Raw genomic sequence first — 23,009 nt, forward strand, 5'->3', positions numbered from 1 at the left:
TCATTCTTAAAAGGCTTCCCAGTTTGCACATGCTTCCACTTGGGGTTAATTGAAACATTGCAATTGCTCTAGAAGATCAGCACAGAAGCTGGTGTTAACTCTGTTTTGTAGATGAAGAAACAGACTCTGATGGGCAAAGGGACATGCCCAGAATCAAATCAGTCCTGACTGAGCACGTAGGTCCTGAACTCAGGTGTCCTGAGTCTCCCACCGCTCTCCCTGGGCACCTAGAATTAGCCTGCTTTTCAAGTGAATGTGATAGTCCGCATTCTTTTCAGACAATCAGGACATCTGGCTCTGGTCAGAGTGATTTGATAACAATTTGATAAGGTGTGGAATCTTCCCGTGATTAGAGAGAGAAATCTGATAAGATACAGGACTCAACCACGCAACTGATAAAGGTTCTCAAAAGGCTGCTTCCAGTTAGAATCCCCCGCTGGTCTTTAGCACACGGTTCCCTGTATTTATTATGTAGTTCATACTCTGGAATCGCCCCTGGGGCAGGTTGAGCCATTCCAGCGGGTTTGTAAAAAGTTGTGTGCATGAACTCACACACAAATGAGGAGAGGGCCATAGAAAGGGGGTGCCATGTAAAGGAAAGGATTCTCTTTTCCAGTCCTTTTATGAGAGGTGGTTCCCTTTCCCACTGAAGGGCTTCTTTGCCTTTGTTTCAGCATTTGATTCTCAAGTTTTCCATTGGTCTGCTTGAAATTTTATGATCACTGTGTATAAAATTGGTAGCACTGGCAGGAACTTGAGAGACCACAGAGCTCCACTCTGTGGTTCCAGCGATGACGAAACTGAGGCAGGAGTCAGGACTGGCCCAGAATTTTTAGGTGCAGGCGGCAGATAAATAAATCTGGCCGAGTTAAGTTGAACTTTTTGAGAGGGTACGGAGCAGCAGGCAGAAATGCTGGGAAGTTGAAGACATAGCTTGGAAAATAAAGGACCCAAAATGATTTGCGGCAACCAAAGCCACAGGGGACGTGACTGACATGTGTGCCTGCTCAGGTTTTTGACAACTTTAATGCTGATTACTGCCTGTCACCTCTTGCTCTACTGGCCCTAGAAAGAGGTGCTGTTGCTGCTGTTTGCCTCCACCTTCAGACTGGATTCCCCACGTCCCATTCTCAGGGTCACTAGCTCTAGGTTTGAGTCTGCTGTGGAGAGTCTCTGATTATAGAGCCAGGTCAGAGGCTTGTGTACCACCTTCTTTCTCACCTGTGGGAGGCGTAGCCTTAGCCCCTCTGAGAGACTTATAAGGGGCAGGGGTTGGGGGGAAGGGGGCTTTGATGCTGGGAAGTAAAACCAAACAATATCCAGACAATTATCTATTATAGAAACGCACCCAGTTAGTGGCTATTTGAGGAATTAGAACTTGGTTCTTTTGACATTTCCCAGTTTTATAGCAAGCATTGATCTCCTTCTTAAAAACTGGCAGAAAGTCCCTATTTAAGAGAAAATGAAGTTGTCTGGATTAAGATTTGATGATTCTGCTATTTTGAAGTGGTTTTTTTATTCTGTCAACGCCTTTTTCCTCTGGACTGGAAACCGTTTTCCTTGTCTTTCTATCTTTTGTGACATCCGGAAGAGAATACTTGTTCATCCGTGGTGAAAAGTGGAGAGAGAAAATGAGAAAAGAGCCAACAGTATTCACAAAGTGCAGAGATTAGAGTTCAGCGGTCACATAATTTCAGGAAAAGTTTGCCACACGGATGATGAGCAGTGAACCATTTAAAACTCAAAAATAAACAGAGCTTCTTTGTTTTTATTTTTTTAAGTATTTAAGGCAGTAACCATATATTTCAGTTAAAGTGTAAAGCAGTCTTGACTTTCCAGTAATTTTTTTTTTTTTATCTTTTAATAATAACAGTTGAGGGGCGCCTGGGTGGCTCAGTGGGTTAAGCCTCTGCCTTCGGCTCAGGTCACGATCTCAGGGTCCTGAAATCGAGCCCCGCATCAGGCTCTCTGCTTGGCAGCGAGTCTGCTCTCCCCCCCCACCACCCCCGCCTCTCTGCCTACTTGTGATCTCTGTCTGTCAAATAAATAAATAAAATCTTTAAAAAAATAATAATAACAGTTGACATTAATTGGGAACTATTATGTTGTAACACGCGCTAGTTCTATTGCTTATTGCTCATGTTAACCGCCTGTCTACCCCCATATCATTCCCTTGTGTAGAGGAGTGAATAGAACCTTAGCTGAAGTGACTAGCATGGGGTTTCCCCATTGGTCAGGAATGACCTAGAAGGCAAGTCCACATTTCTAAGAGAGAAGCCTTGCAAATCTTCCTATAACCTAGGAGACAAAAGATGTGTCTGGAGCGCTATGCTTGGTGATACCATAGGAAAACTGCAGAGGAAAGAAGAGAGGAAATGTGGTAAGAGTTGGAGACTTTTTGAAACTTCGTGACTTTTCCCAGTGAGACGGTAGATCTGCTCTTATAACTCAGAATCCTGGGGCAGCTGGACCAATGCGTTTCCATTTCTGTTCCCCATAGTGATAAGAAGCTCAAGGCCTGGCATGCAGTAGGTGTTTAAAAATATTGGTAAAAGAAGTAAATCTCAAGCCCCCCAGAACGGTTGTCTTGGCTTAAGGCTAGTCTTGGCTTAAGACTTGGTTTACGACCACAGACTAGTAAATGAAGGCCCCACCCTCAATGCTAGCTATTCTAAGACAGCTGACCATGACTTCAGTGCATTTCAGAAACAACCAGATGGGGTACCTGTGTGGCTCAGTGGGTTGAGGCCTCTGCCTTCCGCTCAGGTCATGATCCCGGGGTCCTGGGATCGAGCCCCCCGTGGGGCTCTCTGCTCGGCGGGAAGTCTGCTTCCCCCTCTCTCTCTGCCTGCCTCTCTGCCTACCTGTGATCTCTCTCTCTCTGTCAAATAAATAAATAAAATCTTAAAAAAAAAACAAAAACAAAACACCAACCAGAGAAGGTTATCTATGGCTTTAGGCCACATACTGTATGGTCTACGAAGGACTCTTTCTAGTGTGTCTTGCTGACCGACTTTACAGCTTCATTTCAACTAATTTTTGTCTCATTACTTCTTTTCTCTTTTTCTCCCTTCAAAATACAAAAATCTATTTGGGGCCTGTGCTAGTGGGAGAATGAATTGCCCTGGGGAGGGGTCTTCACCGTGCAGTGATGGGTAGAGCATTTTTGCACAGGTGTAACTGATGAATGCCCAGAGCCTCCTGTTTATGGTTAAAATAGGGCTTTATTTTTGTTCAACTCGAGCTAGATTCCTAAGTATCTGAAAAGCGGAAAACTTACTCTTCATTAGATTCATTTAAAAGTTTTTTCAAGAAAGGAAAGTCCTGAGGGTATAGAAACTTTCCGTACTTAAATATGTCATGTTAAGGTGCCTCACAATGTTTCGTTTACAGGGGGCCAAAGACCACAGATCCACACTGATTGCTAATTATTCAGATTGTAAATAGCTCGTTCAAGAACTTAGGGTGAGACAAAAGAAACAGGAAGGAACAAAAGGCCCACAATAATGAAAAGGATAATGTGAAGAGAAAGGCTGGGTAGAATTATGATGCAGGTCACATCCTGTGCCTGTATTTAATTGTACCTTTGTATTTAATAATAAAAATGATTACATGCTCTGTGCTAACAGGTGTCCCTTCCTGAGAACAGTAGTATGGATAAGTGACAGCAAATTATTCCAATTCATAAACTTCGAATATGATGCTTTTCTTTTGAGTTTCTCTAGTCTATACTAGAAGACATTTTCTGCAAAAATATGCATCAAACCAAGAAGAGTTTTAAACTTAATTCCTGATAAGTATGTATAAAACATAGGTGGATAAAGTACAAATGAAAAAAAAGTTACTTTACAGGCCCTATTTAATGAAATGGGGCTGTGCTAATGCCATGTCACATTTCTGGTAGTTTATGCTTCATATAAGCTTTGGATATAATTGCAAATTAGCAGTGATTAAACTTTATAGTTGGTGGTCTTGCTGTTAGGGCTAATTGACTTCTCTGTGTTTTCTCTACTTCTTGCTAATCTGGGCTGCTTTTCCTAACTGCCCTGTCTACAATATAACCCCTGCCCCAGGGATTTGCTCTCCCTGGCCCCGATTTTTCCCTCTATTGCCATCATTGCAATTTCTAATTGTCTTATTAGTTGATTTTAGTTGTTTTTATCTGTCTTACCATTAGAGTGTGGCTCCATAGAGCAAAGACTAGGGTAATCCTGTTCTTCCTATTCAGTGGAGCCCTAGGCCCACCATCATGCCTGGTTCCCAATGTGTACTCAGAATTTGTTAAAAGGATCTGCCACCTGCTGTCTTAATCATACGTCAGACCCTCGCTTGCTTTTTTAACATAATCACTAGCCTTCTCCTTTTCCTTGGTTTTTCACCAAAGATTGTGTGATAGAAGACACCCCGTTCCCATTGTGTGCTGGGTAGCTAGGTAGAGAGTCAAAGTTCCTTGGTTCAGTGGAGACTGCAGCTACAGGGAGGGTAGAGTTGAGTGGTTGGCATCTGGTCCTAGACTCTCTTAGCCTTGAGCCCATTTCCCTCATTTGAGCAGTCTCTAACCTGAGATTATGTTCTATATCATACTCATTTATTCACTCAACAAATTTTTGAATATCTACCAGGTAAGCAGGTGCTATGGGTAGGTACTCGGAAAGCGAAATTGAGTAAGATGCACTCTGTTCTTTTAGGAACATATTATTAGAATCAAGGTTTCCTAGACCTGGAATGACGTTTATTTAGGCATCTGTTGTAAACCTAGTTTCTAGCACAGTTTCTGACACGTTAAAAGCATTTAGTACATATTCGCTTGATAAATGCATTAGTATTGAATGCAGGTATTCAGAAAATAGTTTGTGGTGTAATAAGTATGTTTGCAGTGTCATGGACACACAGAGGGGAGAAGGCTGTTGTTGTGTCTGAGAGGCGTCAGGGAAGGTTTCATGAAGGAAAGATGAAAAGTTGAGTAGTCTACCAGACAGGATAGGATGTCTCATGGAGTAGAGACACCATGAGGCAAAAGTCAGAGGTATGAAGAACAGAGTTTTATGTGAAGATGGCACTATGGTCAGCCTGGAGATTAAGGGTCAGTGTGAGGAGGTTATGGGCATCAAGACTGTCAGAATCACCAATGTCCTTATTCAGGTATCCTATGCTCTAAATAGCTCTGTGGCACAGACTAATCATCTCACCATCATTTATTTTATACCATTTCTCTAGGAAATTGAAGTGTGTTCGAAATCATCATCTTAGAAGGCAGTCTTGAAGATAGAACCTATTTTTAAGTACGGACTAACTTTATTAGAAAGTTGGGAACACTGCCTGTGTAATTTATCTATTGCCAAAATTCCACATAACAACCAACCATAAAACCCAAGGAACATACAAATAATTAGGCTTCATTGCTCATGCGTTGGAGTGGTCATCTAGGTGGTTCTCGATATCTTGTCTGGGGTTAATGCTGGGATTCTTCTGTTTTCCCCTGAGCTTGTACTCATGTTTGGAGGTGTTGACTGTCAGCTGATGCAGAATGGCCATGGCTGGGATGAGTAGGGCAACTTGCCACCCGCCTCTCATCGGCTTCTTGGAACCAGCAGGCTAACCTGGTTATGTCCTTTTGATGGCCATGGCAGGGCATCCTTTTTAAAATCACACGACTGATATTCCATTGGCCAAAACACTTTCATGTGGCTGAGTCAAGAGTCAGAGTGGGAGAGGACACTCAAGATTGATGGCAAACAGCCTGGTAACAGGGAGGTGTGAAGAACTGGGACACCTTTGGCTGTCTCCTGGATATACCCACAAAAGCCAATCAAATCAAGATTTCGCTATAATTCTAGAACTAATGGAAGACTATGATTTCCGATTTTGTTTTTATGATTTACTTTATAAAGCACCTGTCTTTTGGTTTTTGTTAATGCCCATTTTCTCTTCAGACATGCTTGGCCAAAGTGAGGGAAACCAGAAATGAGGAATACGTTGAAATGAGATCTTGAAAGGGATAGATAGCTATTGAGGAGTAGCCATCACATGCATTGTAGGATTTCACAGATGCCACCTAGCTCCTCTCCTTGCACAGGACACTGAAGCCAGGGGCCTACCCCAACCCATATGACCCAGGCCTGCCAAGACCAGAGCCATTCTCCACAGTATCTGGTAAGGTACATCTTTCCTAAACTGTTCCCTGAGTCTCCCTGATCCCTGCCACTCCCCACACAAATCATCACTTTTCTAAATAATTTACTTTTGGAAATTGCACTATTGTCACAATTTACTATGAAAAGTATATTTTCATTTTGAGTCTTCCTTTTCAACTTTATTCATCGTATGAACTTAAAACAGGTTTTGTAAAACCCTTACACACACACACACACACACACACCCCTTTTGTACTCTGCTTCTACTTGCACTCTTGCCATCAGAGAGGGAAATTTTAAGTATAATGATTATATTAAATCAGCTCGAGTTTAGTAGGTTAGCCTTTGAATGATCTTTGCCAAACTGCTAAGGAGAAGCTGCCCAAGAGGTCATTGTGACACTGTCAGTCTGAGACAATGAAACCTGCCCTGTGGATTTCGCTGGAATGGGATTAGAGCTTTAAGGAAGTGTTCTTCCTTTGAAGCATCCTTCCCCCCACCCCACCCCACCCTACCTCAGCAGGAGTCCTGTGATTCCAAGAGACCCAGGCCAGGCAGTTTTTATTGATGCTGAAGTTATAGGCAAGTGTTATTTTAATTAAGAATGATTTTTTTTTTTTTTAAATCTGTAGTCTTTCTATACAGATTCCTGGGTCCATAGTTATGTCTGTGCCCTGTAAATGGCCATTTTAAAAGTACCCCTATGAAAAGAAGACTGTAGGTAGAATTTAAAAGCATTGTATGATTTTAGCTCTGAAGGACCAGGAAAATGCCAGGGAATTTGTCATTGAGGGTTTTTTCATATTTACTCGTTCTTCACATCCTTTCCACATTCAGGGATTCTCTCTCCTTTTTTCAGCGGTTTTGCCTGTTAACTTAGTTTGCCAAACTTTGAAACCCTCTGAGGAGAGCAATACTGCTATGTCTCCAAAATATTTACATTTGAGGCCGATCTTTTAAATGGTGACATTCTGAAATATTTTTTTGCCTAGTAAGTATCTCTCACTATCCTATACGCAGGGCCCATTGAGAATTAAGACGAAATCCTTCTCTGCCAGCACTGACCTTCATTCTTTTGGGTAGGTTGATTTAATATTGGGCTTTTCTAAACAAGGGAAAACAGTTATAGTTCCACCTCTCATGTGCTTCCTCTCGTATGAGTTGTAAGTTCAATATGTGCACATATGTGAGATTTCAAGTGCAAAAGGAGAATAGAGTAGGAAACAGATTTTCACAGTCCCCGTCTGGGTCCTTGTGTAAGTGCCAATGTAAAGCTATGCTATTCACTGATCAGTGACTAGTATCATGTTGCCTGCCTCTCAGGAAACGGATTGGAAAATCCAAACTTAATAAGCAGATCAATTGGGTGGGTGGGGGGTGGTGAGTTGAAATTATTGTATCACATTCCAATGACATGCAGTGTTGTCAAAAACTTCTTTTCTCCAGACGTAAAATTACAGGAGGCACATAGATACCTTTCAAAATGTCAGTAAAGGGGGTTGAAGGGGAATTTAGTTAAGAATAGTGAAAATTTACCATTTCTCCTGGGAAGCATACACTGAGAGCATCTGGGTGTCTCAGGGTAAAGGGTGAATTTAAATTGGATAGGAGAGGATGTCTATCATGAATCCGAGGAGGTAAATGAATTAAGCTGAATGTCTGCAAGGAAGGCGACTTTTGGGGTGGAGGTGTGAGCTCCTGGGCCCAGAGGAAAGTCAGAATGCTTACTCCTCAATTTTTAAGAACTTACCATAGCTGTGTCTGCACATCCCCCTGCAGAGAAAGGGGAAATAGGATGAGTCTTGAGGGAATCATTCATAACCATTTCTCCCCCTGTCCCACTTGATCCAGCTTAAATATGAGGATTAGTTTGGGTTTACGTTCAGATTTTCCACCTTTCTGAGGTTTCCTGCTTCCCTCAAATTTCTTGCCACCAAGTTGCAGAAATGTCTTTAACATGAGACAAAACATTTCATAGTTAGAGGTAAGACTGTAAAAATTTATGAATTTATATAAAATTGATATAAATCTCCAAGTCTGTAAATCTGAGACTACAAGTACCCTTGTTTATTTAATTCACTGAATGGAATTTGGCTAAACTTAACACGTACTCGATACCTGCCTGTGCCTGGTATTAACAAGGAAAAACCAAAACAAAAGCTGAGCAAGAAAGGCTTCCTGCCTTTGCATGACTGGGATGAGGAGGTGGGAAATCGTACCGCAATGGTACTGGGCAGGTGAGTTCAGAGACTGGTGTGTTCCCTGTATTTGTCTCAGTGCTTTAGTCATCATCAAGACTTCTTATTTTTTTAAGTTGATGGATACGTGGGTAAATATAATATCATAAAGCCTGTAAAAAGAAAAGATAGATACACGATAATCCTGGCTCTGAAGAAGGGAGGAAAACTTTGCCTTGGAGGGACTCAGGGAAGGCAGGAGTTCGAGGGGAGTTATTTGAACCAGATGGTGAGGGATGAATAGGAGTTGTCTCAGCTTCTAAAATAGTATTGCAGCCAGAGAAGTATTAGTGGGGACAAAGGCAAGAAGGTGTGAAATGGCAGGAATGTTGAGGGAGTTGCAAAAATTTGATAAGTCTAGAGAGTGAGAGTAATGGCAGTGGGAGAATTGGGACAGGTGAGGATCGTAGCGTGAAGACCCTTGTTCGTTAAGTAAGTGACACGGCAGGACTGCCAGGAAGCAGGGCAGGCATGGAAAATAAGGACCAAAGAAACTTCTTTCCTTCTCACACTTTTAACTGAGGTCGCTCTTGTTTACCTTAAAAAGTGTCGGGATTTGGAGCTAATGGAGGGGGCTATTTCTTAGTATAGAAGCAACAGAGCTTGATACAGTATAGCAGTGCTGTTCCATTGAGATTTTATATTTTGAAAAGGTTATAAAAGAGAGATTTGGGATTTTCAAAGATTCGAGTTTTATTACTAGATAACTGTGTACTAGATATACTACTTTACAAAATAATCTGTCAGTTAACAAATGGGATTTCTGGGGCGCCTGGGTGGCTCAGTGGGTTAAGCCTCTGCCTTCAGCTCATGTCATGATCTCAGGGTCCTGGGATCGAGCCCCGCATTGGGCTTTCTGTTCTGCAGGGAGCCTGCTTCCCCCCCACCTCCCGCCTGCCTCTATGCCTACTTGTATCTCTGTCTGTCAAATAAATAAATAAAATCTTTAAAAAAGAAAAAATCAACAAATGGAATTTCTGCCTGGTTCCTCTGAACAGTGACTTCATATAGGATTTCAAATAGTTAACTTACACGTGGAGACTTGTCCTGTGCATAAATCAAGGCCATCTGGTGGAGTGTGAGTTTTCCTCCATAACAACGTGACTTGGATTTCTTGTACCACCCATAGGGCGTTTCATCGTTATGTACATAAATCTAGTAGAAGGATTGGACAGGATGGCTACTCTCTTTGGTTTAGATGCGTAATCTCCGTAGTTTAGAGAGAAGATCTATAATGGAATTCTTCTTTAGTTTCTTTGGTTTGTTTGCATGCCTCTAACTTGATAGGACATCTTCCAATTTTAAATGAGCCCTCCATTAATAGAATTTGGTTTCTTAGACTTAACTTTAAATATACCTGCTGACTATTTTAATGGCAACTCGAGGGTCATGCTGAGTTGAAATTGATCCAAAAGCTGCCCATCTTTTCTTCCCGCTTACCCTTCAGCTACGCCTGCTCTTGTTCCTTTCTCCCCCTACTTCCATCCTATTAATTTCTGGATAAAATAACCCCTTATTCTGCATTCGAAGTTACATGTATGTTCTCCACTGCTAGAGGATTTAAAGTAGAGGGAAAGATTCTTGGCTGATCGTATTAGTTCAGCAGTTTGGGAATAAGACGTTTGTGGGGAGGGGTGGCAGAATCTTTGGTCATTGATTCTCTCTTTATAACTTTGCCCTTTTAGCTGGAGCAGATTACCTATGTAGGGCTTCTGGCCCTGCACAGACTGAATCACAAGGAAGAAACTTTACATAAACCATTTATACTAAATGTTTGGTATGCTGGCAACATAAATCAACAACAATATCCATTACAAATTCATCCCTTTATCAGTATTATCTTGATAGAACTGATCCCACTGTGTGGGAATTTGAACCCTGATTCAATACATCTAGCCCTGGGTAATTAATTATTCAGGGCACAGAGAACCTGGCCCCTGCAATGTAGAGTAATTCTTCCTGGTCAGCGTGAACTCCACTGGCAATAATAAATAGAAAACGTCTCTCGTGATGCCAGTATTTTAAAGTGATTAATCATCTCCCCCCCCCTCCCCTCCCCCTTAGTTTTCTTTAACTGGGATTTTTCAGCAATAAATCTTTAACAATACAGGTAGGAATTGTTCTGTAATTAAATTTTTGCTCTGCTTAATTTCTTACCTTTTATGTGTGATTAAAAAAAATGTTACATTTTCAGGAGCTCTGATCAAAGTCAAACCAAGAAAAATCCTTTTGTAGAATACTGAGAGACTGTCTATGGAAGATTAAGCTCTTGATTTTGAATATTAGATAGAGCACATACTCCTAGAGATTGTTAATCAACACCAGTTGGGGTGTCAGATAGTCTGAGGGTTTGAATTGCTTCACTTGCGTGCATACGGTTGTCTGTATTGGGAAAAGTCTGACATATACATATGTTCCCAAACTGTGAGAATAATTACTTATTTCTTCATTTTCAGATAACCGATGTGAGCTCTTGGAGAAAAGGGATATATCTATCTATATATCTATATGTTTTTTTGCCCTTTTTGCGGGACACAAAGTGCACTTGGTGACGGGGCGGGTAAATGCCGGACGGAGAATGGCCACTAGTTTGAAACCATGCCCCACAGAGCCAACCAGCCATCACATATATTCCGGGTGACAGGGACCGACGTGACATATCTGTTGTGACACACTTCTGTACCACCAGTCTGTGGCTCGAGGTGACTCCTGTCCCTCCTCTGATGCTTTCCCCTGCTGCAGGACAACACAACGACGCTCGGATGAACCTTGCCATTGCCCTCACTGCTGCCAGGTATGGGGCTGCCACAGCCAATTACATGGAGGTAGTGAGCTTGCTCAAGAAGACAGACCCCCACACGGGGAAGGAGCGAGTGAGCGGCGCACGGTGCAAGGACGTGCTCACAGGTATGCCGAGGCTGGAGCAGGGTGGGATTTCTGAGCGTCTTGCCTTGCCAGTGTAAGGATTGAATTATAATTTTTCTGTCACTTCTCTTTTATTTAAGCCACATTTCAGAGTCCTATTAATTATATTCCTTATTGTCGACAATGACTGGTTTAACGTGAAAATTTTCCCTTGTGGTACTTGGCAATTTTTCCCCTTTGTGTTAAATAATAATGATAATGATAATAATAAAGGCCCACAAAATTCCCACAGCTATGAATGCATTCCATTTGCTTTACAAAAACATGTTATTAATAAAATTAAATAAATGTGCCAAGTTTCAAAGTAAGTGACACAGGAGGTACATTTCTACATCGTTAGAGTCAATCACTTTCACTTTGGTTAGATTTTCATCCTTGTCCTGATTCTAGGGCCATGGAGTCAGGGTTTCAAAATTACTTCGTACCCTTGAACAGAAGAACCAGTACTGAGATATATGTCAGCTCATGTTAACACCGTTTCCACATTTGAGTTTTAAGGAGAAAGCCGCTTAATCACTTATCCCACTTTCTTCATGTTTGAATGAATGATGCTGGGCACTTTACAAACTAGACAGGACTGAAGTGAAAAGGTGGTGTGCTCTTTCTTCAGCTTGGTCTTGTTTGGGTAAATTTCCTCGGATGCAAGGCTTTGTGTGGCTTTTCAGTAACTCCTTTGCTAGTGTCACTTAGTGTGGTATACAATATACTTCGCCATAGGTCAAGTTTATAGGTGAATTAATAACCCAAAGCATCAGTGAGCAGAGAAACAAATGGGGCATGTGATCGATGCTGCTTTCTTTCACAGGGCAGGAATTTGATGTGAGAGCCAAATGTGTTATCAATGCTACGGGACCTTTCACAGACACCGTGCGCAAAATGGATGATAAGAACGCCACGGCGATCTGCCAGCCGAGCGCGGGTGTCCACATCGTGATGCCTGGTTATTACAGGTAGCTGGATGCCCTGGGCGCCTGTGGCCAGAGTGCGGACTGCGGGAAATCGTCCGCATTTAGTCTCCCAGCACACTTCTCTTAATAGGAGATGGTCTAGCTTGCTGTTCAAAATGAGAAGAAGTAAGCGAAGGAACTCTCCCAAAGCACAAAATACAATCCAGACACGGGAATTTCTTAGCTCTTGCACTAAGACCCATTTCTTGGGATTAATGATTTGGGACCTGTTTTTGTACTTCCTTCACTGTACTCACCTTTAGAGGTCGAGCGTTAGTATTTTTGAATCTTAAAGTATTAAAAGTGACTTTGGTAAAAAATTTCCATGAAGGGCATATTTTAATTAAAATATCAACAAATTAGTCTCAGAAAATGCTCAGATTTGCTTATGAAGAATCTGAAAATGAGGACTGCACAGATATGTGTATGTTTATCATTTTTAAAATGTATTTCAAAAAAATTACAGCAAGTAAAAATTGGATATAATTCCTAATCTGCATATATATTAACAGAGATAATTGCCAGTGGAGAAATGGGTAAGGATAGAGATGGGACAAAAATAGCTATTAATTGAAAATCACTTAAGTTGAGTGATGGGCACATTAAACTGTTCTGTGTTTACATAGTTTAGAAAAATTTAACAAATTAAAAAAGAAACATTTAGGTGATTTTAGTTAAGAAATTAATAATGATTAGATCTAATGTACCTGTCAAGACTTCTGTGGAAAAAATTCATGTGACCATGCCAAGAGTATGGAACATGTGTGCTACTTTTATCTCCGTATGTAGTCAGTCTAGTAGGCAAATTAGCAATTTTGTATGGAGTAATAATCTATGCTCCAGCTATCCATTATGATACTCTTTGCTGTTGAGAAATGTTAGAAACTGCTTCCATTCCTAACCTTAATAGAATGGATAAGTAAATTATGTCATAGCTGCACAAAGGAATACTATACAGCAATTAAAATGATAAGTAACTTTAATGTTTCAGGAAAACACTAATGATGTTAGAAAACACTAACAATGTTAAAGTGAAGGATACAAGGTTATATGTGTAGTACAATCTACACTGTCTTGGTATATAGAAATACTAAAGGGTATTCTCTTTAGGTGATATGGTTATGGGTAACAGTTAAAGGTGCTAATTTCTAGGTAGTGTGGTTAGGATGAGAGTTATCTCTTCCATATTTTTGTAGCTTTCCATAAAGGTTATATAAATCCTTTAATGTTTGATAAACTGGATATACAGAATCTATATTTTGTTTAACATCCATGTTCTCCTGGAATGCCATCCTGCTATGTTCTGTGATACTGCTGCTTCATTATCAGTTTTATTATTTATTTATTATTATAATATTATTATTATGTAAATTATTATTATATAGAATATTATTATTATTATTTATTATTAGTAGTAACTAAATTTTCCTGAGGAGAGAGACACCTAATTTGTACACTTCTACCTAGAAAAATATTATACTTCTATCCAAAAAAATATGGAACTCTATTTCTTATCCACCAACTTCCAAGATTTCTTTCTCGTTTTCTAAATGTCTATGTATAATAAGTAGATCATTAATAGTATTTTCACTTAGGACTGAAGAAAGCAAGGTGTTTTCAGGCTCAATACTAAAAATGTGTGCTGCAGTACTTTAAATAGAGTTTTAAAAACTGCTAGCCAGAGTTTAATTAAATGAGGAGAGAAGTAAATATATGGAAATATGCAGATGTTTCTTGTATATAGGAAATTTTCAACTATAGTTCCATTCATAATTATATGCATTTATTTTCTATTGGATTAAAATATGCAAGGACAGCTCATTTGTAAATTTTTTTGGAGGGGTTTGTTTCTTTAAAATATCTTTTAGACTATAGATATAATACCTGAACTATGGACACACACATTATCATATTTGTTTGGATCTTAGTAGATTCAATATAATCTCTTGGGTATTACGTTTCATGTTTTCTTCACTATTGCCCCATGATATCAGAGGACTTATTATCCCCTATGTTAATTCTGCCACTTAATAATGACATCAGTTGGAACGGGCCGATTTATTCTGTAAACCTTAGTTTACCCATCATTAAAATGAGGAGACAGAGGGTAAATTAAGGTGATACCTTGGTCCAGAAGTATAGAATTTGCTGTTCATCACTTTACCTCTTGCTGACTGTGTGACCTTGGCAAGTTACTTCTTTCAGCTTCTGGCTATTTATCTCATGATAGTACCTAATTTGTATACATTTTGACAGTGATCCTTCAATTATTTTTTTAATTAACATATAATGTATTATTTGTTTTAGGGGTATAGGTCTGTGAATCATCAGTCTTACACAATTCACAGCACTCACCATAGCACACACCCTCCCCAGGGTCCATCACCCAGCCTCCCTGCCCCCCGCCCCCTGTTCCAGCAACCCCGAGTTTGTTTCCTGAGATTAAGAGTCTCTTATGGTTTGTTTCCCTCTCTAGTTTCATCTTGTTTCATTTTCAGTTCCTTCCCCTATGGTCCCCTGTCTTGTTTCTCTAACTCCTCATATCAGAGAGATCATATGATAATTGTCTTTCTCTGATTGATTATTTTGTGTCCATTTTATTGACTACTCTTCATGACGTGTCTGGCACGTATAGTGACCAGTGAGTATTTTTGAATGTGTTAACTTGCCCAAATTGAGATTGTTGCTTTTTTTAAAGTCAAAATTCAGTGTAACACCTATAAGGGATATTTTTAATATAGAGAAGTTAAAATATGAAAACAAAATATGATTCTTCATTTTAGTGCTCAGATAGCCCATGTGTACAAAAGGGAATAAGTAAAAGTAATCACTGTGGAAAAATAGAAAGATACAAAATGAAGAGTGAGAGTCTCTCTTCTTCCTTATGTTCCCTACCTTTTCCCTCACTTCAGTTCTTCTCTGGTAATCCATAACATTTCCTGATGATTCCTTCTGTAAAATTGTGTGTTTATACTTGCACAACTGTCTGTTCTTTTAAAAATTTTACGTGAAAGAGGTCACACTACACGTATAGTTCTGCACTATACTTCATAACATGCTAATAACAGAGGAGGTCGGTGTTCTCAAAGAAATATAAATATGTATCACCTGGATGTAGTATTTTCAAAATGGAATGCCTTTCATAATCCCCCCCAAATTTGTCATTAGCTTCAGGGCCCCTCTCCATGAATCATGAAAGTGTTAGTGACAGTTGGGCCTGCTTCAGATGCAGTAAGGGATCTCATGCTACTTTGGGAGAAATGAATGTCCCCACTTTTAGCTCTTTGAACTCTAACCACTATACATCCTGTTGGAAACCTTAGAGGAGTGGTTTGCAACCTACTTCCCATTCGAGGTCTGTTGCCCCTCCATTTGGGATTATGGCCTGGATTAAGGATTTATTCCCTCTTTAGCACTGACCTTAAGGCATCCCAGAGGGATGGTTTTGCTTTCCGTATCAACTCATTCTCTTGGGTGGGGTCAGACTGAAATGCCTCTCTGGGCTCATCGATTAGTCACACTCAATTATAGCTCAAGGGTTTGACTAGGTCTTCAGGGTGGGGAGGGGGTGAGTCAGGCCTCCTGGGGCAGCCTTATAAACTGACTGGTGGGACCTAAGGCCTAACATTTCCACTAACACCTGATCAGTTTAGAAATGCAGTGAGTTCAGTAGCCACTGATTTGTTGGGGGTAGGCTGGTAAAATATAGAGCAAGGACCATGTGTATGCTCTGTTGGGCTGTTTTGGGAGTATCATCATGTCATTTATTAAGCTTGTTATGACCCTAACGTACACGTGCACAGTAGCAACTTTCTTGTTTGGATTATTTTAATTTCAGGAAACCTAGCCAACAGAAATCATTTATTTTTACAGGTACTCTTTAGCTGACACTAAGAACAAATCTGTAATTTTCATCAGAGTTGTGGCTAGATGCTCTTTCAAAAGCAGCAACAACGCAACAAATGACTAACATACATGAAAATAATAATCTCCTCCTTCTACCTATGGATGCCTTTTACCTCTATCAAGAGGCCAATTTTTTTTTTATATTGCTGTGTGCATACTGATAGCTCTAACACTGATTGCTAAGTAGTTAACAATAAATTGATTTCAGTTTAAATAAGGGTACTTCAGGAAGGCAGTGGTCTGCATGAGAAAAATGTTCATTATGTTTAATCCTAGACACACACATAAATTAGCAACAAGCTTTGCCTCCTGATGTCAAGTGAATCATACATATTGAAAAAAGACCTGTCTCCCTGGGCTGTACATACTTTCACTGTCGTTGATAGCCGCTTTCCAACTTTAGCGTGACCTTGCAGAATTAATCCTTCATAAGAAAACAAACTTTTTCCCAAAGGGAGAGTATGAATTAGGTAATTTAGAACTGATGAAAGGTATTTCCAAGTGGATTCTTAAAATTTTATACCATTCATTAGGCGCTTTGTCTTCCCTCTGTGCCTGTTAATTTTATGTTTGACACATATGTCTTTGCTTAAGCAGTTGATTCTCTACAGGTTCCAGTTACGTGTGTGTTGGTAACCATCACCTTCACCCTTTAAACCGCTTTTACTGCATTGAAAGGTTTTCGAGGATTCAGTAGTTGTGCTTTTCTAATAGCATTTCATGTCTAGGTGGATGACTATTACAATTTTATATTAGTTTATCAGGTTTATTGGTTATTTAAGCACATTGTATGATATCTGGTCCATAAAATGATCATACATAAAATATGCCAACGTAGGGGCGCCTGGGTGGCTCAATGGGTTAAAGCCTCTGCCTTCGGCTCAGGTCATGATCCCAGAGTCCTGGGATCGAGACCCGCATCGGGCTCTCTGCTCCTTGGGGAGCCTGCTTCCTCCTCTCTCTCTGCCTGCCTCTCTGCCTACTTGTGATCTCTGTCAAGTAAATAAATTAAAAAAAAAATATATATATATATACCAACATATAGTGGGCTCCTTAAACATTAGGATATGGAATTTCTCCTTTTCTTTCAACGTGGTACTGTTGATCACATTGAAAACTTGAACTCTGAATGAGTTAATTCCCAGTCCCAAAGTGACTGATTTAATGTAAGTGTATATTAACCCAGGATCAAATCAGTTGCTTACAAAATACATAATTAACTAGTTTCTTTTAAGATTTTTAAGGGAGACTTAGGACAAACACAAAGCAAAAAAAAAAAAAAACCATATAAAATATTATCTACTCGTAGTTTTCAACATATAAAAATGAAAGTAAATTATTTTCTTTAAGTAAGACTGAGTGAAGATGAGATCTTAGCTGAAAGCTTAAATGATTGACATGCTTCTGTAGGTGCTTTCTGTATATGCTAAATAGAACTGTGGCCCACTCTCTTGGTTTCTCTCAAGTGTGCTGTAGACCGTGTTTCTTTATACAAAGGATGTGTGGAAATGGCAGCATTTCATGGAATTGATGGGTCTTTGCAAAGAAAGACTCCTACTCCTTGTGGTTTACATAAAGAAGGTGCGTTAGCTAAGCTGATTATACATTTCCTTTTTTTTAAACAAGTTATTTTGTAGATCTTTGTTTTTTTATTTTTTATACTTTTTTAAAGTAAGCTGTATGCCCAACGTGAGGTTTAAGTCATGACCCCAACATCAAGAATCGTGTGTTCTACCAACTGGGCTGGCCGGGGCTCCTAGACTTCTTTTTCATGAAATAATTATTTTGTTTTGTTTTTAAACATTTGTTAGTCTCTCATCCTTACACAATTGAATCAATAGGAGTTTTTTTTTTTTTAATTTTTTTCAAGGGAATAATAAACATAAAAAGTTGACTGTTTGCCCTTCAACATTTTTGGGTAAGGGAGGGACTTGTTGAAACTTACTTAAACCAAATGGAATTATGTTTTTTATTTAAGAAATTTCATTAATGGAAGCTGAAGATACTGTTAACTTCAGCTTGCTATGAGAATTCAGTAACTAAGGCTTTGCAGGGACTCTATAAGCATGAGATGTCAAGATTCCTCCCACCCTTTATCAACTTCTCCAAATTTCTTTGAATGGTTAATGAGTACATTAAAATAATAGTTTCTACTGATCTACTGACACAATTGAACAGGGTTTGTTAATATGTATTTATAGTTGCCTGTTGTTTCAAGTATGTTTTATGCTTTGGTTTGAAAATATTAAGTATACATTTAGTGAAAATTACTGACTAATATTTTGGAAGATTTTATGTAATCTGTCCGAAGAGGCATCCTTGAACCTTGATTTAATAGCGTAATACCTTAGGCTCTTTCTTCTGTTTAAAGACTGTCATTGCTAATATATCCCTTTCCTTTTTGACCTTGTCCTGATACATTCTTACTTAGGTAGTAGGATAAAATGAGCCCTTTTCTCATTGATGTACTTCTTGAGGTTTCTGTAGAATTGAAATAAAGTGAGAAATCTCATATTTGGTGAAGTGGTATAAGTCCATCTAGGTTACAAAGGAGTAAAGAACTTTCTGATTACATTTTAGTTTCTAGAAACTTAGACCCTGGCTTTTCTCATGTACTTCTGAGACCTTATGCTGAAAGATGTGCCAAATGTCAAATGTCCCAGGAAAATACTTTTCAGACTTGAAAAAAGGTTGAAGAGCTCTCCTTAACTGACCATCATAAAAGGAATTAGAGACATTTATCCCACTGACATTATCTGATGTGAATGGTCCAAGGAATATAAAAAAAACAAGCAATTGGAAGGTGAAGTCCGCTTTCTTAATTAACCTTGCATTGTTGAAATGGGGAGGGCTGGTTCTGCTGTGAATTTTATTATCACACTTGCTCCATTCTTTTTTGTTACCAAAACTATTTTTTTCCTTTAGGAATTTCTACAGTAGAGCATTGGCAGTAAAAGTAATAGTTCACGTGTGTCTTGTTTGCTTATATGACAATTAGTGAATAAAGTAGTTTTTACAATGCAGATATAGGACTAAACTTCTACTAATTTCAGAAATGTATAACCCTTCTTTTTATATCAGCCCCGAGAGCATGGGACTTCTTGACCCAGCAACCAGTGATGGGCGAGTTATCTTCTTCTTACCCTGGCAAAAGATGACTATAGCTGGCACTACTGACACGCCAACTGATGTCACACACCATCCCATTCCTTCGGAAGAAGATATCAATTTCATTTTGAATGAAGTGCGGAACTACCTGAGTTGTGACGTTGAAGGTAACTGATGCATTCCTCTGAGTTTGTTTTCCTTCTTTTATACCTCCCAGCCAGGCCCAGCTTTCACTGGTAACTGCTGCATCTGCATCTGACTCCTCTTTACATCAGGCTGGCTCTAATTCTTCTGTACTACCACTTCTTCTGGAAGATTTGGGGCCCGAATTATAGCACAATGGGAAGAAGTTGCCTTTGATCCTCTGTACTCTCTGCCTTCACATGAAGAGAATCGTACAGTCCCTTCCTGATAGTTTCTAAGGGCTGTACATGAACCAACGTGAACTCCAACACTCATGCTCTCTGAGGAGAGAATGAAATGTTTGCATCACGATTTAATTTCTAGAGTTTAGGAAGATCTGATTCACAGATACAGGATATCCATAGGAAATAATTAACCAAAGAAATGAGAGGATGGACATCTACAACCGAAGAAGCTTAGTGAGCTTTACCATATGGAAAGTGGAGTGTTGGCAGTGGATTTAGCTAAGTAGGATAAGTATGCTTTTTTTAAATGGAAAAAGCCAAAGTTGGTGTCTTTTCCCTGCTCACCTGGGCGTACTGTACTTTTAGTTTGGATGTTATAGTATTTTCTCCACTGTGCATGTATAACGAATAGTTTTTACCTGACTAGTTCCAGAAGTTTTCCAACATTATCCTGTATTTCCTTCCTTGGTTCATAGCCTCACTACCTAGTCACTCAAGCTAGAAATGGTATGCCCGTCTATGGTGATCCTTCTCCCTCCACATCCCGTCCGGTTCCTACCCATGCTCCCTCTGAGGTATCACAGAAATCCCCTCTCGTTTCATTGTCCTGGTCACACCAGCGTCAACTTCTCACTCAAACAGTTACATGGGCCCTCTAACTGGCTTCCAGAGGTCAGGCCCCGGTGCCCCTGCAGGCTGACCCTGCCACCGGGACCCTCCTAAAATTCTCATCCTCACCTCCTTGCTCAAGAATATCCCTGGGATGTCTCCTCCGTTGACTTTGGGAGAAATTCTAAACTATCTCGCATGCGCCCTAAGGCCCATCACAACTGGTCTTTGCAGCTTCATACTCAACCAACCCACCTTTATGCATTTTATAGTCTTGTTCTTTCCAAACCAGTTCATGCGTTTTAAACCTCATGCTTTGCTTAGGAGGAAGCTTCACTTTGGGATGCCCGTTCTCCCAACTTCTCATCTTGCCAAAGTACTGTTTCTACTTCAGAAACCGTCTATTCTTATCCTTTGTACTTCCATAGAACGTTGGTCAAGTGTATCACAACGTTGTATTATAGGGAAGAGTCTAAGATACACTCTTACTTGGAGCTCCTGGACGGTAAGGGTTCTTTATTCAGCTTCCAAGCTTGTTGACTGTCTGGGATGCTACTCATCATTGTTGAGGGAAAATGAATTAGTAATAGGAGCTTTTAGGGTTTTTGATGCGGGTAGCGAAAATCTTTCTATATTAAGATAGAAATTTTAAGATTTTTGAAAAATAGTTTTCATCTATCTATATCAGGAATCTTCTAATGTTGGCTTCCGTGGAGGACATGCAGAGACACAATTTTCTTCTTGATGTGACTCACTAAAATCTATGAATCTTTTTCCCTAAAAGATTTTTTTGTCATCTTGTGATCACACATTTGCAAACAAACAAAACAAACTGCTTTAAAAAAATGGTCCCGGGGACTCTTCTAGTTTAATTGAACGATCCATATTGTATAGTTTTAGTTTCTTCTGATTTCAAGTAACGGATGTCATTTCATTTTGAGCAAAGTCTTTTTGGGTACCTATATTCATGGCACAAATATATTAACCAAATGTAACTGGGATCTACGGGGCTAACGTTTATACGCTCACACGCACACACCCTCACAGAGACTTATTTGGGAAATGGTCATGCCTTGTTTAATGTCCGCTGAAATATCAGTACTCAAAATGCAATGCAATTTTAGCTGGATACTTTTTTTTTCCCTTTTTGAAATCTAAGAGCAGTTTCATCTGGATATGATTGTATTTTAATGGTTGACTATTGTTAACGAACCCTGCTTCATTTCACATTTGCCCGAGTATGATATTTGTTAAAAGTGCATTTATATTGGGGCCTAAGAGCAAGCAGGAAGTTTAGATTGTTGGAGCAAGAAGTAAAATTAATTCAAGAGCAGAGAGCTCTATGTTGACAGTTTCCAAATTCTTAAAGTTCAAATGCAGTAAGATGAGAAATCTAACTGCTTATATGTGCTGAGAGGCTGCATGTGCTGGAAGCAGGTGTAGGTTCCAAGAGCCGCTGTGCCCATGTCGTAGGTGGGGACTTCCACCAGTGAAATGAGCCTTGGGCTGTAGCACAGACGGAAGCCTGCACCCCTTCCTCACTTTTATTCTGCCTGTGAATGCAGAGGGCACTGAGCAATGCCTGCTGGGACTGGGGTGGTCTGGGAAAGTGTTGTCAATTCACATGCCTTTTGGTAGTCAGGTGAATTGGTAAAACTGGCAAAAAGGTTTTTTGTTTTGTTTTGGTTTGGTTTGTTTTTGTTTTTGCCAATTTTGATTTTTGGTAAAAGTGGCCAAAATTCGTATCTAAACACTATAAATCAGGCCTATCTCCTAACAGTCCGGGGACTCTTGGGCTTAAGAAATCCCTGGGGAGTGGGGCGCTTGGGTGGCTCAGTGGGTTAAAGCCTCTGCCTTAGGCTCGGGTCATCATCTCAGGGTCTTGGGATCGAGCCCCGCATCGGGCTCTCTGCTCAGCAGGGAGTCTGTTTCGCCCCGCCCCACCGCCTGCCTCTCTGCCTACTTGTGATCTCTCTCTCTCTGTCAAATAAATTAATAAAATTAAAAAAAAAAAAAAAAAAGAATTCCCTGGGGAGTAAATATCTGGGGTAAAAGCAAAGGTGACAGCTCTTCCATATACTTCACTTATTTCCCTGTGCCCACCGTCTGTCACACCTGTGCCACTTATCAACTTGTTCTTTTTAAAAACTAGTAATTAATTAATAATCCCTTATAGTTTGGTGGGTTTTTTTTTTCCATTTGTATTTCTAGTTGATCAAAGGCCTCATATTTAAGGGGTTTCCCTCAGTCCTGGAAGAATGCAGTTTGCTACTGTGTGCTTTTATCTTAAGTGGAGAGGTATAAATATGTATTTTTTCAAGGAATTTTGGAGTAACTCAATTTCTCTTCCTTTATGATGAAGGGTAGAGAGGAAGTCAGCTTCAGATGCTACTCAGTTCTTTGACAGTAGGCTGGTGCTGCCCATCTTTTAGCCGTTCCATTTGTCAATAATGGCTAATACATGCTTTAGTTTTTAAAACTCTGCAATTGCCGAACACGTTTTAGGCTAGACACTCTACAGAGCATATTGCCCATACCATCTGGTTCCTCATGACAACCTTACCGGTATATTTTGCTGTTCCCACTTTATAGACATGGAGACTGAGGCCCCATGACTGTGAGCCTCTTGCCCACAGTTTGTTCATGTTGGAGCCAGGATGACGACAAGTCCGTCTAGCCTCAGAGTACCGCAGGGTTCTCTGACTGGTAGTTCCAGGTTTTATGATGTGATGTTATATCCACCAGGGAGTGGATTACGTCTCTCATTTCATTTCC

The 23,009-nt window shown here is 39.9% G+C and overlaps 1 protein-coding gene across 4 annotated transcripts in view; it reads left to right on the top strand.

Moving 5' to 3' along the window:
• GPD2 (glycerol-3-phosphate dehydrogenase 2) overlaps positions 1 to 23,009 on the top strand; it is a 140,855-nt gene that overhangs the window by 94,880 nt on the left and 22,966 nt on the right. For all 4 annotated transcript variants that reach the window (XM_047721795.1, XM_047721793.1, XM_047721796.1 and 1 more), the window contains exons 7-9: positions 11,114 to 11,278; positions 12,102 to 12,246; positions 19,231 to 19,424. In XM_047721795.1, coding sequence (XP_047577751.1) covers positions 11,114 to 11,278; positions 12,102 to 12,246; positions 19,231 to 19,424 — 504 coding nt within the window. The remainder of the gene's footprint in view (positions 1 to 11,113; positions 11,279 to 12,101; positions 12,247 to 19,230; positions 19,425 to 23,009) is intronic.

The sequence above is a fragment of the Lutra lutra genome, chromosome 3 (assembly GCF_902655055.1).
Source record: "Lutra lutra chromosome 3, mLutLut1.2, whole genome shotgun sequence".
Lineage (NCBI taxonomy): Eukaryota > Metazoa > Chordata > Mammalia > Carnivora > Mustelidae > Lutra > Lutra lutra.